This window comes from Porites lutea, chromosome 4 (assembly GCF_958299795.1).
Source record: "Porites lutea chromosome 4, jaPorLute2.1, whole genome shotgun sequence".
NCBI lineage: Eukaryota > Metazoa > Cnidaria > Anthozoa > Scleractinia > Poritidae > Porites > Porites lutea.
In genome coordinates, this window is record NC_133204.1 from 3,509,904 (window position 1) to 3,528,023 (window position 18,120).

The 18,120-nt window shown below is 39.8% G+C and overlaps 2 protein-coding genes across 2 annotated transcripts; both read left to right on the forward strand.

The window, feature by feature from the left end:
• Positions 1–2,768: 2,768 nt before the first annotated feature.
• LOC140935302 (uncharacterized) lies at positions 2,769–5,944 on the forward strand. The gene is made up of 2 exons (XM_073384848.1): positions 2,769–3,458; positions 4,815–5,944. Exons 1-2 carry the CDS (start codon positions 2,789–2,791, stop codon positions 5,654–5,656), a joined length of 1,512 nt encoding a protein of 503 aa, XP_073240949.1. The 5' UTR covers positions 2,769–2,788; the 3' UTR covers positions 5,657–5,944.
• Positions 5,945–13,812: 7,868 nt separating this feature from the next.
• LOC140934927 (XK-related protein 7-like) lies at positions 13,813–15,292 on the forward strand. Its single transcript, XM_073384482.1, has one exon. The coding sequence runs from the start codon at positions 13,932–13,934 to the stop codon at positions 14,547–14,549; it is 618 nt and encodes a 205-aa protein (XP_073240583.1). The 5' UTR covers positions 13,813–13,931; the 3' UTR covers positions 14,550–15,292.
• Positions 15,293–18,120: the final 2,828 nt, after the last annotated feature.

Sequence of the window (18,120 nt, forward strand, 5' to 3'; positions counted from 1 at the left end):
CGCAGAAGAGCTCAGGGATCGAGATTGTGAGCGACATGTGTGGCCGGTGCCGTTTCTGTTCATACTATACGTACCCGATAGATTTTCGTGGCTCTACGAAAAGCTATCCGGCCGGTAAAGTGTGATCATAGCCTAACGCCAGTATGAAACGAATTTTGAGCACCAAGATTCAAGGCCAGGTTTAAGAGAATCAAGTACCGAGACAAACTCGATAGGAATGAGCGTCATGACGCGTTTTATTAACTAGCCTGAAATTCCTAAGTCGTATTCGTACTTGATGTCTTACTTGCATTCAACTCTAGAGGCCTGGTTGACCGCACCTGGAAAACCCTTGCAGTGAACACCCTATAAGTTAAGCAAATTAAGGAAACTTTATATATTTCAGTACGACACGGCGAGATACCGCAACCAAGATGCCGGGGAAAGAGCGTACTTTGTTCAGGTCTAGGTACCCTGTTTTTCCGTTAGATCGTCGGAATCGATCACCTTCCCTCTCGGGTAACCATCTTGTTTTGGCAAATGTTCAAAGGCACGGGGTTTAGCTTGAGGAAACCCCGACGCCCACCCCCATCCCCCGCCCTCCCCCCCCCCCCCCCCCCCCGCAGTGGCCAGTACATTTTGAAACCTAGATGGCCGACCATTAAACCGGTAAGCGCTCGATCTCGACGATTTAACGGGAAAATAGGGGACTATGAACAGGCCTGGAACGGTGGCATCTTAGGGGGGCAATCTAAATCGACTTACATTTGTTAGCTTTTGTAGCAAAATTAGTCTTTTTTAACGTATTTTTTTTGGAAAGAAAAAAAAAACGGGATCCGGGAATTTTAGAAGCGGTGAAAACAAGTGCGGGGGAATATGGGATCACGACCTCCCCCGCCACAGACCCTGTATGAACATTTAAATTTTATCAACTTTGAACAGTGAACTACATATCATTTTCTTCGCAGTGTCAGTTTCGTTTGGCCGTGCTCGCGTTATTGGAACCTACTATGCATATGAAAAAAGAAAAAAAATCATAAATAGTTGAAAAATGAAAGCGTTCTTCTTCAAATGGGAACGTTACAATAGAGTTTTTAAAATGGATAAAGCAATTTGATTATAACAAATTAGAGATGAGAAGATTCCTAATCGTATAATCGCAATGAACAGAAAATTTTTCTACCCCAAAAATCCGAAAATGTGCGACCCCGAGATTCTAGTAACTCTATTGAAAATACAACCCCATTACAGTCATGAATCCAGTCGTGAAAATGCGACCCCATCCAGCTGCACATCCCCAGTAGCCTCTTATGAGGAAGTACCCCCCTCCCCCTCCGGGCTGTATAGAGCGTCTGCGAATAACGGCACAATATCGTGTTCGAATCCCGCAGAGTCGAAAGGACATGTGTCGGCGTTTTTGATTGGCTAGTTTCTTACGCAGTTTGTGATTAGTCCGATTTAAAATAAAGTATTGACAGGTCCAACATGACTCGTAGCTCGTGACAAGAGAGAATGAGCTCGTGATAGTGTGATTTGTGACCTAATAGTTAAGAGTCAACTTGAACAACGGAGGTTTTTGTGCTTTCTCTTTTATAGCATAGACTATGTAGTGCATGGACTATTATAAACTTAAACTGAGCAAATCTTATTATTGGCGCTTTAAGTCCATGAGGTTTGTTATTTTTTTTGGTTGCCTCCGAAATACCTGGACATGAATAGCTACGTGCAGTGTGTGTAGTTTTATGTCTGTGAATATCATGCAGTTCCTGACTTGTTTTGACGCTAGAACTGTCGGCTAGATTGCATTTTGCAGAATACGCGGTAGTGCATCTGCAGCGATTGGACTGAAAACGCTGGAAAACCTGTCGGCAAATTTACAAACACATTTTGGCCTTGGAGGATCGAATTCTCTCAGAACATTGTTTTTTGTCCAGAGAAAGGCTTTCAAGTTCGAACTGCTCTTTCGTTGTTTACCGTAAAGGCTCATTTTGACATGTCACTGCGCCCAACCGTCACGCACACGTAAGAATTGGGCCAATCGTGAGGCGCGCGAGCAACCCGCCTATCAGAAACGCTCACATATATCCTTGCGTCGACTCTGCTGGAAAGAGCCAGATCTGTGCAATAATTCGCAGACGGACTATGAATGGTTTACACAATGCGTGGACCGGCTGCAACACAGGCGAATCCTGCTGTAATCACACGGGCACAGAGGAACTTTGTTGCATTGACAGTCATGAAATGCAGAATAAGACGTAACCTGAGATCAGGCCCAATTTTAGCGGTTCTCATACATTCTCTCTAACTTGAGTTCTTTTCGTTTCGCCTTGCCCACCGGAATGTTATTTTCAAAGCGAAACGAAAATTGAGGCTGATCTCAGGTGTAAATAAGACGCTGACGTTGCACAAAAATAATACAGCGATAACTCTCTCCTCCACTGAAGCTTCCTTTCCTCTTTTCCCTCTATCTCCCATTGTTTCCCGAACGCTAACTTTTTCTTTTTCTTCAAGCGAAGGAGAAAGCAGTGATACAGTCGAAGCTCTCACCTTTGTGAAACCCCGTTTAAGCTGTGACTTCTTTTAAGTTTAAAAACTTTGTAGTGAAAAGCTCTCGTAAGCGACCGCGACAACTTTCGGGATTATTCATCTGGACCTTTCCCCTGTCATCTCATCAGATTTAGCCGTGGGGACTGGATGTGAGGCGGGATCCGCTGATCAGCTTGCGTGCGGTTGCATCCTTTAGTTACCTGTGCTTCCGCAAAGCTTCCGCATGTCTTGACGACATTCGGATGATATTGTTAAACTGAAAATGCTACCTAGATTTCGCCTAAAAAACGAAATCGGCAGTGGGAGCTTCGGAAAGGTCTATAAAGAGTCGTGGAACGGTGAGCTGGTTGCAGTAAAAATACTTCGAGATGGACTTTTCGACTCAAATGATACGCACGGCCATGTTCAAAAATTTCACGACGAGTGCAAAATTCTACAACGACTCCGTCACAAGAACGTAGTCCAGCTGAAGGAGTTTATCATCACACACACTTCGCCTCCTATGCTTATTACCGAACTTTTGGATTGCGATTTGGTGAAATACATTGGTAAGCTTTATCCACGCAAGATTCCATTTCCTGAAACAGTCTCAATCGCTTTAGATGTAGCCGAGGGGCTTGCTTATTTACACCGACAAAAACCTCCGATAGTTCATCGAGATTTGGCAACTAAAAATGTGCTTTTGACGATAAATAAACAGGCTAAGATCGCTGACCTTGGAATCGCTAAATGTTTTTCTTTACAACAAAAGATGTTTTCATCTCCAAACTGCGGAACTCCGGCATACGCTGCGCCAGAAACATTCTCAACAAAACAAGCTCAAAAGGTCGTCTACGGCGTCAAGATCGATATTTTTTCCTTTGGAGTTGTGCTGATGGAAGTTGTAAACAGCAGCCGTCCAGAGATAGAACCCGATTGGCTTTTTGATAAAGGTTTGTATATCTATTTTTTTTATCAAAGTAAGCAGTCGTCAAAACGAAAGCAGGTATATGTTCTTTTTGCTGGTCACGCAATCCTCCCCAACGCGTGACGAAGCCCAAAAGAGAGTCGGCGTGGGAGGCTAGAATGCAGAGGAAGTGTTGCATTATTCGATTATATAGTGTGTCGAGTTGTTCGTTGTAACGAACTTTTTCGTTTCGGTAAAATTTGTGCAATAGAAGTTTGACATAACGGTAGCCTATTATGGCGAATATACGGGCAAACCCAGTGGCTACAGTTTGTAGGGACACGGAGGAGGTCACAGAACGTGTTTATATTTACGAAGCAGAAAGAAACAGAAGCAGTTCTCTGTGTACTATCACGTGCTCTGAGATGGTAACTGACAAAAAATACCAGCTAAAAAGGTCTGTTGAAAAATGGAAAAACCTGGAACAGTGAACAGGGATTCTCTAAAATGGGGAATCTCTCAAAGGGGGATTCTATAACGAATATAACCTCCCATTCCGACTTTTTTTGTGTGATGAGTAAAAAAGAGGCTATAAAAATGGGGAAATCTCTAAATTAAGAATCTCTAAAAGGGCGAGTCTCAGAAATAGGGATCCTCTAAAAGAGGGAATACCACAATGCCACATAATGTAAGTTGTCCCATTGTTCAAAAGGTGGAGGTAGTGCATGCCTTTACGGATTTTAACCAAGGATGATCTGGATTTAACCAGGATTTAACCACTAACACACACTATTGCTAACTCGTGCTCACGTGTGTATTCAAATCATCATAACAGTCAGAGCGCATGCTTGATTATACAAACATTGGGGTGGGAATGGTAGACCTAAATATTTACATATCCTACAGCGGATAATGCTATCCACTGGATAAATCTCTATCCAGTGAATAATGAAATTGGTTTCCCAAATATATGTCCGCTGGATAGTGATTTATCCCGTGAATAGTACTTTCTAACGTTTGAACAGCCGGGGCCTGATCTGTAAGTTGGTGTTCAATACTACTAGCTAGCCAATCAGAGAGCCGCTTTGGATGACCGGGCTAAGGAAAACGATGATACTAGCTTCTTTTGGATTCGTAAATGGTTAGAGAATTATTATTACATTTTCTTAGTGTTTCAACCTTAATAAAAGTTCCTGTCGCTTGGTACTGGTCAAAACTTCGTTTTTTAGTTATTCTGCACCGTAGCTGAATTCCTTGTGTCCGAGCTCGCCTGAAGAAGGGTGGGTCGGAGGTCTCCCTTCTTGGTCTCGCATCAATCCATTTTCGTAAGCTACGGTTTCTCGTCCTCAACACGAGTAAAGATTGGTTGAGTTCGCATCTGATTTTTCTTTTTAAATAACAGATGGTCAACGTATTCCAGAAACAGTGCGCCGCAAAGGGGACATCAGTAAGATGGGTGACCACAAATTGAGCAAACTCGTCCTAAATTGTATTGAAAACCACAGCGACCGGAGGCCAAACGCCGAGGAAGTTGTCAACCGTCTTCAAAGAGAGCTGTCAAAACTTCAGAAAAAGGAGGAAATTTTTCGACGATCAAAGCCTCACTCGCCTCCAAAGTTAAAAGTTATAGCCCTTGGAGCGTCTGGTACCGGAAAGACTTGTGTTATCAAGCGATTTGTGAACAGCAGCTACCCCCAGAATGTGTGCGAAACCGAAACCTATACCGTTGGACAAGAATTCTACTGGAAAGACATCAGTTTGGGTGGTAACGACTACCGTTTGGAGATTACTGACACCGCTGGACAGGAAAAGTATCATAGTATTCCTAAAAGTCTCGCACGGAACGTAGAAGGCATCTTACTCGTGTTCGACATACAAATAAGAGACTCTTTGGTAGAAGGCATCCCAAAGATGCTAAAGCTCCTTGACGCTGACAAAGCCGATACCACGAGCATTATTTTGGTTGGAAACAAAGTTGATGCAAAAGTTCGTCAAGTTACCAGTTTAGAGGCAGAGCAATATGCCAGAAAGCTTGGAGTGCAATACATCGAAACGAGCGCAAAAACTGGCGAAAACGTCCAAAAATTGTTTGAAGAGATGACAAAAGAGATCTATGAGACTCTGGACTTGTCAGACATAGAAGTTTTCGTTCCAAGTACAGGTGACGTTCGTATACATCTCCAAGATGATGCTCCTCGTAATAAAAACATCTGTGAAAAATTACGTGACTGGATGTGTGGGTGAGCAAAGACACGAGCTAGCCATAATTAGCCACTACAGTTGAGTAGAACCCCGATAACTCGAACTCCCCGCTAGCTCGATTTAAGTCCCATTTCCCTTGGATTTCACCCCGTTTTTCAGTCATTTTTACCCAGTTAACTGGAACTCGGATAACTCGAACTCCCGCTAACTGGAACTAAATGTCATTTCCCTTGATAAAAAATTCACTGAATTTGTACTGCACTATATACTGAAGTGCTGACAAAATAAATTTTTAACATGGTAAATTGAATTTTGCAATCGACGTTAACTCGAAACCCCGCTAACTCGAACTGTTTTTAGTTCCCTTTAGAGATCGAGTTACCGGGGTTTTTTTTGTTTTTTTTAAATTTTATTTCCCACACACAAACAATTACAATACATTACATTTACAATTCATTACAGGTAACTGTTATCGTTTACAAAACAGAAATAAAAAGAAAAGGAAAGACAAAGTCCACAAAAATACTATAGTTTATATATTAACAATTAGGAGAAAGCTGCCTGCCTTATGGTCCTCCATGACATCATTTGCCCGTTTGTCACTTGCACTTTAATTAACTGTATTGGTCAAATTATATTCTGAGGGGCATTGTTTAAAGGTAGCCCATTTCTTCCTAAAAGAGGCTAAGTTATTATTATCAAACGCAATCTGTTTCTCAATTTCCATGCAGCGGGGTTACCGGAGTTACTGGGGTTCTACTGTACTGAATCTGACTGATAAATACTCACCTTATAGCTGCTGTAAATGCCGACCTTCAGCAGCAAAGACTCTGAAAATGGTTTGCTAAAAATTCATTGCGTTTTAAAACGCTGATAAGCTGAAGTTACTTATTATTGGCCTACCGCAACTCATTAAGCAGTTACCACTGATATCTATCTCCATACTTGATAGAACCATTTCACCATTTCTAGCTAGTTGCTAGCTAGGGGCCTTGGAACTTATCTCAGATAAACGTATGTGGCGAAGCAGTGTTTTTAAGGTTGGGATGTAGTAGCAAGATTGCCACCACAAGAGGTCAGGAAATTCCCAGAGAAAAAGTACTTCGGGATCAGGAAAAATTCAAGAAATCAGTTTTATTTTGAGCCAGGGAAGGTTGAAAGTTTGAAGAAACGTCAGAGAAAACTTGAATTTTAATTAACAGCAGTGATTGAATACCTTCGGAAATCTAATGTAAAGAAGCGTTTGTCTCGTTTTATTTCAGATCATCGAGATGCCAAGGATAAGTCTTTCGATAATGAAAAAGGATAAAAAGGTGCAGAACTGATGAAATAATGTGCAAATTAAAGCTGTTAAGCAAAGTATCGATTTTTGTGCAAAAATCAAATCCACCTTTCATCATAAATTAGGTAGCGATATGCCCCCGGCACAAAATGCCAAACCTGGTGAGAAAAAAGTCGAATTTCCAAATACTCACTGTACGAAAAAAAAAAAATCCACCGTCATTTTCAGGCAATGAATGAAAATGCGACGATGGAAATTCGTTTGCTATGCCAGCCAATCATGCAAAAAGCAAGACAATCCTTAGCCTGTGTACAGACGTCCCCCCTCCCTCAGGAAAAATCGGGAGAGGAGACGTCTGTGAATCGCCGTCGTTAATCGTGTTCCGGTATACATTTGCATAAATTAATTTTTGTTCTTTCGCTGACAGTTGAAAAGGCAAATGTAGGTCTGGCGTCTGTGTACAGGCTAGCCGAACATCTTCACGCAATGTTCAACCAAAAATCCAGATATAAGATCTCTGATTACAGTCAAGCCAGGTCCAGCGTACCTCCCAAGATCCCATTAATGTATTTATTATTCGAAAGTTGAACCGTTGGTAGTTGTAGATTTCAGATTCATCTCTGTGTGCATTCTTGCATGCGTAATGAGTCGTGAATTCACACGCGATTCAGTTACGAAATTTCTACCAGCTCAGTTTCCCTGAATTTGATGTAAATGTCTTCTAAGACATTTAATCCATTGAAAGATTTTCAATCTGACCAAATACAGAGAAATTTCTCTTAAAATATTCACTGCTCATTACGCATAGAGGAATGCCGATTTAAATTTGACACCAGTTACGGGAACGACTAACGGATTCATTTTTTCAAATAATCAATTCATTAATAGAATCTTTTTGGGGTAAGCGTAACCAGCCTTGGCTGTTAACGTTGGATTTTGTATGCCTTCTCTTTTATTAACAATACCGACCGGTACAGACAGACGCACCCGCAACCGGTGCAGCAAACGGTGGTCTTAACTTCTCAGGACTTCTCATGCCTTTTCGAGAGAGCCGAAATACAAATACCGGTAAACAAATCCACAAAGGGTGAGCTTTTCCGCGGGGAATCTATTCTGAGGTTCATTCACCAATCACAACACCGGAAATTATTTGCGTCATGGCATGAACATTACAACCAATCAGAGGCTGTCCCCAACATTCCGGGGAAACGGGAACACGATTATCGTCGGCGATTCACAGACGTCTCCTCTCCCGAATTTTCCTGAGTATGACGATCAGAAAATTTTTCCGTCAATAATTTGTCAAACTGGCTGTAAATGACTACCGTGACAAATAATTTTCAGCTCTAACAAGCCAGTTCAGAAAGAAAAAGTGTTTTTTAATCATAATATCATTTACGGCATACAGTTCAGTTATCGCCAATGTCGCGCGGAATTTAATTAACAGGCCGTTTTCACGCCGTTTGCTCTAGAGCGTGGTCGCTTTTTCCTTTAGACTTGAAGCATAAAATATTAAAATCTGATCAATAATGTGACTAAACCCGATTTGAAAAGACGGAAATGAACTGTTCCGTGACTGTTAACTTGTCAACCTACAGATAAGAAATAATACCCTTCTCTTCTGAGGAAGGAACAGCTTCCACTGTGTCTGTTTCTGTTCGCGTGAAAACGGTTTTAAAATAAGTGGAGAGGAAATGCAACTCAAACAAGATCAAACAATAAAATATTCGTTAGAGTCAGTACTTTTTTTCTAACGATATTAAATTTTGAGTGAAATATCAAACTGCTATCAACTGTAGCGAAACACGGAAAAGCTAGTAGGGCGGCAGACAGGTTTTGTACAACGGAACTTAAAGTCCTTGTTTATAAAGTCAGATCTCTGTGCTTTAAAAAAAAAAGACAACTTTCTGACAGCGCCTACGTCGCTTGTGATTCACGTCCAAAAGCAGCCTCTGACTTCTGACAAAACATTTTGATGAGAACAGAAACCTCTTGAATTGGTTGTAAAAATCGGTGGCTGAATATTGATAATGAATATTCAAACATATGAAGGGTCTATGAATTCAACAGCAAACCGATGTCCCCATGCATTGGCAGCCTCAATCTAGAAAACGAAATATGGACAAAAAGGCACCTTTTTTTTCTCTGTCTGTAAGGTCTGTAAGGTGTTTGTCAGTAAAACAAAATCGAGTCGCTGAACATTGCTTTATTCAGTCTTGTGTCTTTTTGATCTGATCGAGCCGTGAAGTCGTAATTTTAACCATTTCTCTACAAACAGTCGCTTAACCGCCTCGAATAAAAACCTTACCAGCATTGCATCTTCGGTCTTCTGCCAATACCACTTTGTTTCTTAGCTGTATGCCATCTGACGTCGAGATTTTCCTCTGTCACTCATCAATTTCACATTTCTCGGACAGAATTTGATCAATGTGGCCTCTCAAAAACGATCGGTACAGTTCTCTTACTGAATAGTAAATCACTCGCTACGGCCGGAGGGCCGCCTTGATTCCATCGCTCTCATACGTTTCTTTTCAAAGTTTGAAAGTCGCGGGCCTTTCTCTTTCAACAAATACCAAAGGGCACTCTCAAGCGCACAATGTGATAACCGTGAGTCCCTGACAGAAAGCAATAAAAGTTTTTTTCACTCCGTGTGCAAGATAAGATAACCGCAATGTCAGAAAACCGGAAAAATGGCTTTTGATATTATGGTTTTGTTTTTTTCTGCGTGTATGATCCTCGTCGTCACGAACATGCCATCAAGTGGTCCTTGAAGCCTCTGATTCCAATATTCTTCTTTTTTCTTTTTCTTTCTTTTCCTTTGTTTCTTTGATGCCCTAAACGATATTTAAGTAAGCACGTTTTATACCCGGGGGAGGAACTCCGCATATGAAGGTGTTGGGGATGCTCGTCGTCTCGCTTAGGAGTGTAAATTTCGGATTTTGGTCTCACTTAGGGTGTTCTGGGAAAAACGCCATCATATTTAGCCGTGAAGGTCTCGTTTAGGGTTGCACGCGAAAAAATATAAAAATATAACCTATAACTTGGTCTCTTTTAGGGGACCAAAAAAGCTTGGGCCACGCGTAGATAGATCTCCTTTAGGCGTTTAATTCAAAATTTCCGACGAGCATCCCTACCCTATTCATATGCGGAGTCCCCCCGGGGTTTTATAATTGCGTGCGCGTGCATTTTGCGGTTTTTTTTTTAAAGAAGCCGCCCAGTTGATTGAAAGGCAGATCTGAAATGAGGTCAAATGACAGACATACGAGCATTGATTCAGTAGTGATTCAGTAGTGCAAATGCATCTGAAACGTCTTGAGTATGGAGACAAAAAGAAAAGTTCTCTTAGAACTCAGAGGAAGAATTTGAAAAGAGGTCCCGTAAAGAATGCCACAAACGATCTGTTTATTTTGATCGGAATTAAGAAGCGGAATAGAAGAAGAGCCCGGGGCACACTTTTGAAGTGCAGCGACGAGTGTTCTCTTTGATCCGGTTAACCGCCGAAGCTATTGCAGAAGCACGTAATCCAAACATCAGCGATGTGTTTGAGCTGTACTGTTCACTTTCAGACAGGAAAGAAAGAGGTTCTTTTACTTTCAGCGCTTGTGGCAGTAGTAGCTGTGAGAGTAAGTTGTTGGACATTGCGCGCGGGATGACATGGGTTATGCTCCACTACTAACGATGAGGAATACGCAAAATTGTCATCGACAAGTAAGTCAGCTACCCTTTGTTCGATGAACCATTTTAAAAAATACCAACTTAGTTTCTGAAATTGTTCGAAAGAGATATGAATACGCCATACTTCTGTTTTCCTCGTAAGGCATTAGAAAAAAACTGACCTTTTTATCCTTGGGAGGAATAGTTATTCATGGTTGCATCTTTTTTCGTATGCAGGTTTAAGCTGGTCCTCTGCTGTTCCCTTGCATAAGTGGCTCTTAAGAGAACGTATTTGTAGCACTTTTCGAACATACAGGGCTACAGAAAAAAAAACCTTGTGGTAGAGGAAGGTGAAAAGTGGGACTTTTTCCGAGACTGCTTCGGAAAGGACTAACATCGGAAAGGATCACGGACTGGCAGCCTTGGCAAGTTAAAAAATGAATAGATGTAGTGAAAAAATAATAATAATAAAATAAAATAAAATAAAAGTGTGTGGTATGCTAGTGGAATTTGCACGCGACGACAACAACAAACGGACAAGCTGTCGTCCGGACAACCAAAGATTATTAATTTTTCAAAAACAGACTTTCAAGGAACTTTACACAGGTATTCCAAGCGATAATTGAGTGATTGTTCTTTACTTGCAAACTGTAGCAAATATTTATAGTAATTCCGATCTTTGTTATAACAAGAACGAATTAAAGTTAGTTTCGTCAGACATTATTTAGTAACGTACGCGTGAATTGATGGTAACATGATTTTCCTAGGCGACGTTGAAAATTTCCATGGTTCTTTCATTTTGAATAAAATGACGTTGGAAATTTCCATGGTCATTTTACGTTGCGTGAAAAATCCATGGCTAGTAAGATTGAAGGCCGTCCAAACACAATGACGTTGGAAATTTCCATGTTTGCAACGGAAGTTGGACGTTTCCATTGTTTTGCATGTTACAAAAGTTTAAAAGCTTTAAGCATTTTTGTACCAGATTTCTTAAACATTTTTAAGAGTCTAGTAAATTGTTTGACAGACACATATTGTTTTTGCCATTTATTTCTATTTGTGGCAATGAAATAGAATAACTTCCAAGTTCTTGCCACTTCGCGTAGGAAAGTTTCCATCCTTAGGTTCAAAGCAAGAAACCTGGTAAATATTTAATAAAATCCTGCTTTTTGTGACATCTCTCATTTGGCAGAAAATGGAAAAAATAACTTGTATTTTGTTGGCAGTCATTCTGCTAACTCGGTAACATTAGATATTAATGGCCTTTTTACCAGATTTTCATTGTTTTTCTGGTAATTTTATAGCCCCTTATCATCGAATTTGTGCCATACTTGTAATTCTGCGTTTTAGAATATCTCCAAATAAAGACACTCGAAATCGCTTCAACACGGGAACTCCAAGTACTTTCTAAATTTGGTGTTATTTTCCGAGAAGTGTTTACTAAAGTCAGAGACAGTTATACTTTCCTTAGTTTCAAGGAATGAGGAAAATATGTGGTGACCAAATTCAACTAAAATCATATTTTTGTTTCTTGTATCTACTTCGAAGCGATCCCAGAATTTTGATTTCAAATTTTGTGTCCTGAAAGATATACTGCCTGGGAAGTTCGTTTTTAGCAGATTCGTCTTACAGAGCACATGGATGGATATGACTTAACATGACTTAATTCTAGAGGCGGCACTTTCGCTCTTAGTTCGGGCTGTTGCCTCCGGCGATTCGGTCAAATAATCTAGTGTAATCATATTTAGCTTCCTTCACGCAATATTAATAATTATTGTGATCTTAATTGCTAAACTTCCTCTTGCAGAATGATCCCTTTTTTCTTATAAGGAATAAAGAACTCAGAAAAAGACAATGTTTTACATTTCAAGCCTTCTTTGAGGGGTGACTGCAATGCAAAACTGAAAAGTTAAAAAAAACGTTTTTTGGTGAAGTGTTTGACGTGAACCACAACATAACACGACATTCTGAAATCGCTTCGACACGGGAGCTCCAAGTACTTTTTGAAGCCAGTGGTGTTGTTTTCCTAGAAGTGTTTACTAAGGTCAAAGACAGTTATAACCTCCCTGGTTTCAAGGTATGAGAAAAATGTTTGATGACGAAATTCAACTCAAATCACATTTTTGTTTCTTGTATCTACTTCGAAGAAGCGATCCCAGAATCATGTTTGCTCTCAAATTTTTTTCCCCTTAAAGATTTATGCGGGAAGTTCGTTTTCAAGCAGCTTCGTCCTACAGAACACATGAATAGGAATTAATACGCCGCATCCTCGCTCTTAGTTCGGGCGGTTGACTCCGCCGATTCAGTCAAATGATCTTGTTTAATCATACGACTTCAAATGAATCTAAGAAAATTGTGATCTTGCTAAACTCCCTCTCGGAGAATGACCCCTTTTCTTATAAGGAATAAAGCAGGGGCGGATCTAGGGGGAGGGTGCAGGGGGTGCGCACCTCCCCCCCCCCCCCCCCCCTGAGATGACCTGCGGTTTTCTAATACAACTGGTATTCTGCAAAAAAAACTATGTGGTTTATTGGAAGAGACGAGTGCACCCCTTCCTAAAAAAAATCCTGGATCCGCCCCAGTCAAGAGCTCACAAGAAGGCACTACTTTATGAGCAATTTATAACACGGCAAGTTAACAGTCGGCATTTAATTTTGTTTTCAGATTTTGAATTTTTCTTTGTGTTTAATCATTATCTAGACAATATAATTTATGTGCAGGGGCATTGTTAATTAGTCGCGCAAATCTGAGCTGTACACCGGCTATCCTTTTTAGAACCCACTTCAAACAGTCATGGGCTAGGAAGTTAATTTCTTAACTACTCATGACAAACGTTTCTGCAAAATATTTTTCTCAGAGTCAGTTCAGCACTAAGACCCCATCCAGATTGAGCTACCATTGATTGATAGTTTCTGAGAAACGTTTTGAAGTTCATTGCGCATTGCAGATGTCTGTCAAGTTCCTGATACAGGTATGATTGTTATTTTTGGCAGGGGTGAAAAGGAATGAGGAAAAATTATTGAGATCACCAAATTCATAAACACAACATATAATATCAGTTTCGTTAACTCTAGAAATAGCATGTGTCTTAACTGAAACTACCTATTTTAAGCTTTTCTTTTTTTGAGGGGTGACTTCATTGCATATTTTTTTTTGTAAAGTGTTACACGTGGCCCACAATATAAATTCTGACAACTAAACGCTACTGTTGCCATGGTTAACATTACGTAGCTAGCGTTTTCATTGGTGTGTACTGGTTTAATTTTCTCCGGGTATGTTAAAACTGCCAATTATTTAACTTCGAAGACACTCCCGGGTAAGCTACAATCCTTAAAGGACTTCGCTTGATATAAAAGCCCGAAAAGCTCAGTCATTGCCGTCATGGCTGATGAAATTGATTCTACAATTAAAGTTAAATGGTACAGCACCATTTTTCTTCTCATGGGAACTATTTTAGCTGTTGCTGATCCAATCACGGACATACTTACTCTGAGAGAATTTTACCTCAGCGATCACAAGACATGGTTTGGCGTGGGCCTCGTGTTCGTTATTTTACCGAGTCTGGTCATATCATGTCTTTACTATCGGTGGCACTACTTCCAAGTATTGTTTCTATGTTGGTGCAGGGGTATATTTAAGGCGGATCATGAAGTAAAAGACGCGATAAAAGAGGTCTTCTCAACTCCAGATTTGCTTTTTGGGTGGAATCTGTTGGCCCTTCCTTATAAGCGATTACAAGCATTTATTTTATGCTCCAGGAACTTTAAGAAATTATGGCATGAAACGTTAGAAGAGGACTGTGAGAAAAAAATCAAGAACTTAATATGTGACGAGACTTGGCTTGGGATGTTTGAGGCAATCCTGGAATCAGCTCCTCAGTTTATAATCCAGCTACAAGCAACTATTTTTCAACAGGAACAAGTTTCAACTATCCAAATAGTTTCCTTGTCTGTTTCTTCCTTAAGTTTGGCTTGGACCGTGACCAACGCCGATGTATAATGCTGTTGACTATTCACCATGACAAGAAAATTCATAAAAAAAACTTTCTTTCTCATTATTAATATCGCAACTATTTCACGTCAGTGACAGATAATTGGCCATCACTTTCTTTTCTGTCGGCTTCAAATGTAGTTCCTGTGAAAGAATCCACCAACTATTGTTATTTTTCACCTTGATATCATTTTACTGCAGTGATGTGACCTTTTCTACCTTGATATCATTTTATGACCGTGAAATGACATTTTCTTCCTAGATATCATTTTGCTACCGTGATGTAACCTGTTCTACCTTAATATCATTTTACCACCGTAATTTTAGGATAGGAAATCATAATTTAAAAATAGAAACTGAAAGATTTACAATCCCCAAAACTCCTGAAGACCTTAGAATCTGTGATCATTGCAACCAAAATTCGGTTGAAAATGAACTGCACATATTGTTTCACTGTGATCAATATAATAATGATTTGAGAAAAACTCTTTTTATTAAAATCAACGACCGAAATACATTATTTACAAATTACATTTATATCAATGATAAAGTCTGTTTTCTTTTTAACAATACTGATTTCACATATCAGCAGGCTAGCTGCTAATTTCATCTTTCAAGCATTTGAAAGACGAAAAAAACATAGTTAATTCTACCATTCCATTATATTTTCATTTCCTTAAATTTAGCTGTTTCTTGTTACTTTAATCGGTAACACCTGTACAAAATGGTAATACTGAATAAACTTGTTGTTGTTGTTGACTTTTTTCGCCTTGATATCATTTTACACTTCCGTGATAGAGCATTTTGTACCAGGTTTGACCACATTTTACTACCGTGATGGAACATTTTCTAGCTTGATACCATTGTAATACCGTAATGTGACTTTTTGTATCTTGATGTCATTTTACTGCCGTGATCGAACAGTTTCTACCCTGATATCATTTTACAACCGTTATGTGACTTTTTCTACCTTGATATCATTTTACTACCGAGATGTGACATTTTCTACCTTGATTTTATTTTATTACCCTCATGTAACATTTTCTACCTTGAAACCATCTTACTACCGTGATGAAACATTTTTTACCTCGATATCATTTTACTACCGTAATGTGACTTTTCCCACCTTGATATCATTTTACTACCGTGATGGAACATTTGTACCTTGATCGCATTTTACTACCGTGATGGAACATTTTCTACATTGATATCAGTTTGGTCCAAGAATATTAGGGGGGGGGGGGGGGCCCTCCCCTAGATCCGTCAATGTTGATATTATTTTACTGCTGTGATGTGACATTTTGTACCTTGATATCATTACACGTACACCGTGATGGAACATTGTCTACCTTGATAATGATTTCTCTGCCGTGATGTACCAGACCCTTCGGCTGCTTGGCGGAGCATTTTTATACTGTTTTTGTTCGACCGTGATCAGAATTTGTCTTTATTGTCAGGAGGTGCTTAGGCTGTTCACATACCGGTACTTTGTATTTTTTGTTTTTTTTATTTCGAGATTGTCTTCCTCGCGTATGAAAATAAAAGTACTGACCGCGAGCGCAGGAGTGTGGGGTTAGCGAAAAGGGAAAGTAGGCTCGCTTGTTCTCGGGCTCCGCGCTCGCTATTGCTCGGTGTGCTGGTCGATTTTTGAAAAGACAAAAGACAAAAGTCTGTGTACAGACTACGAGGTTCCTTTTTCTAAAAATCCTTCTAAAAGTCCCCTTTTTAAAAAATGAGCGAGCGGAAAGAAAAATAAAACACAAAATTTATGGAAGAGAAATTGGAAATTTATTTTGGCATTTTACATTCTCAGAACCAGAAGAATCTACTCCAGAGGCCAGGGAGGCTACGATTAACCTTTCGCATGAGTGCTGTTCGTTTTGCCTGGAGTGCGTGAATCAGATAATTGTACCCAACTCTCCACTTTCCGACAAATTCTCAACTGATTCGAGGAAAACATGCCACTCGAAACTCTCGTTCATGTTTTTTCCAATCTTTTCAATTTGCAATGTTTAATTTTGGGGATCAGGGATTTAACATTACATCCCTGAGCCCCACTAAACACCGAAAATTTTGTAGCGCAGGATTATTAATTGTCATATCCTGCACGCATATTTTGTGGTTGTTTTTTGCTGTTCACACCCTTACATGCAGGATCGTGATTTTGTCTTAATTATTAGGACAAGGTATAAACTAAGTTAGTTCCTCAGCTCTATCTTGTTATACTCCCTGATGAAATCTGCGTGATCAGACGAAACCGGTCGGAGAAATAACTCAAGTTAACAGAATACTCGAGTTGCTTTGTGCTGCTCAACAGCGTCCATTGGAAAAAAGAAACGAAAAATTAAAAAATAAAAATAAAAAATTGAAAGGAAAGGCGTAAAATGCATTGCACATTTCCGGATAAATCATAGATACTCACGTTGCTCCACGGCAACTGGATAAAATGAAATGTCACAACACGATGTTCGATCACTGCAGTAATATAATATCAAGGTGGAAAATGTGCCATCACGGCCGGTAGTAAAATGATATCAAGGTAGAAAAAAGTCACATTACGGTTGGTAGTAAAATGATATTAAGGTCAGGGCTTCTGATAGGTCGCGGAGAAAAATGTCAAATTTCCCGGGATTTTTTACGGACAAATTCGCTGAAAAATCGGCCAATTTCGCGGGAAATTTCAGGGAAAACTTCGCCAAAAAGCAATCGGTAAAAAACGGCCGATTTTGCGGTTATTTTCAAGGCAAATTTCGCTGGAAATCGATCGGTTTTGCGCTGATCAGACCATTGTTAACAGAGGTTATCGTTTGCTCTTTCAACAACAATACGCTCAAGAAATGAACCAATGGCAAAGCCTTTAGCATCAAGGCTAGTGCCCAGTTTTTTGCAACATAATCGCGCCTGGTAGTTTCGGGACGTTGTTTGCACGTTTCAGTGACAAAGTTTCAAGAAAAATTTGTAAAGTTTACAGCAAGTAAATAGCCCCAATAGCTGAAATAAGTTTCAAATATGTTGTACAGACATCTATTTGATAAGATTTTTACCAAATTTCGCGGTATTTTGCGTGTTTTTGTGAATTTCGTGGGATTTCGCGGATTTACCTGAATTTCGCGGCTCCGCCACTGCGCGAATATCGGAAGCCTTACAAGGAGGAAAATGTTACATCACGGCCGGTAGTAAAATGATATCAAGGAAGAAAATGCTCCATCACAGTTGCAAAATGATATCAAGTAAGAAAATGCTCCATCACAGTTGCAAAATGATATCAAGGAAGAAAATGCTCCATCACAGTTGCAAAATGATATCAAGGTAGAAAATGCTCCATTACAGTTGCAAAATGATATCAAGGAAGAAAATGCTCCATCACAGTTGCAAAATGATATCAAGGAAGAAAATGCTCCATCACAGTTGCAAAATGATATCAAGGAAGAAAATGCTCCATCACAGTTGCAAAATGATATAAAGGAAGAAAATGCTCCATCACGGTAGCAAAATGATATCAGGGTGAAAAATAACGATTATAAGTAGATTCTATCACAGCTTATTTCATATGACATGTCAGACACCACGTTAAACATAA

What these genes read in the sequence shown, in the direction of transcription:
- LOC140935302 (XM_073384848.1), top strand. Translation starts at nt 2,789, where the DNA reads ATGCTACCTAGATTTCGCCTAAAAAACGAAATCGGCAGTGGGAGCTTC. An exon ending in CGATTGGCTTTTTGATAAAG is followed by an intron (nt 3,459 to 4,814) that starts GTTTGTATATCT and finishes TTTAAATAACAG; the next exon opens with ATGGTCAACGTATTCCAGAA.
- LOC140934927 (XM_073384482.1), top strand. Translation starts at nt 13,932, where the DNA reads ATGGCTGATGAAATTGATTCTACAATTAAAGTTAAATGGTACAGCACC.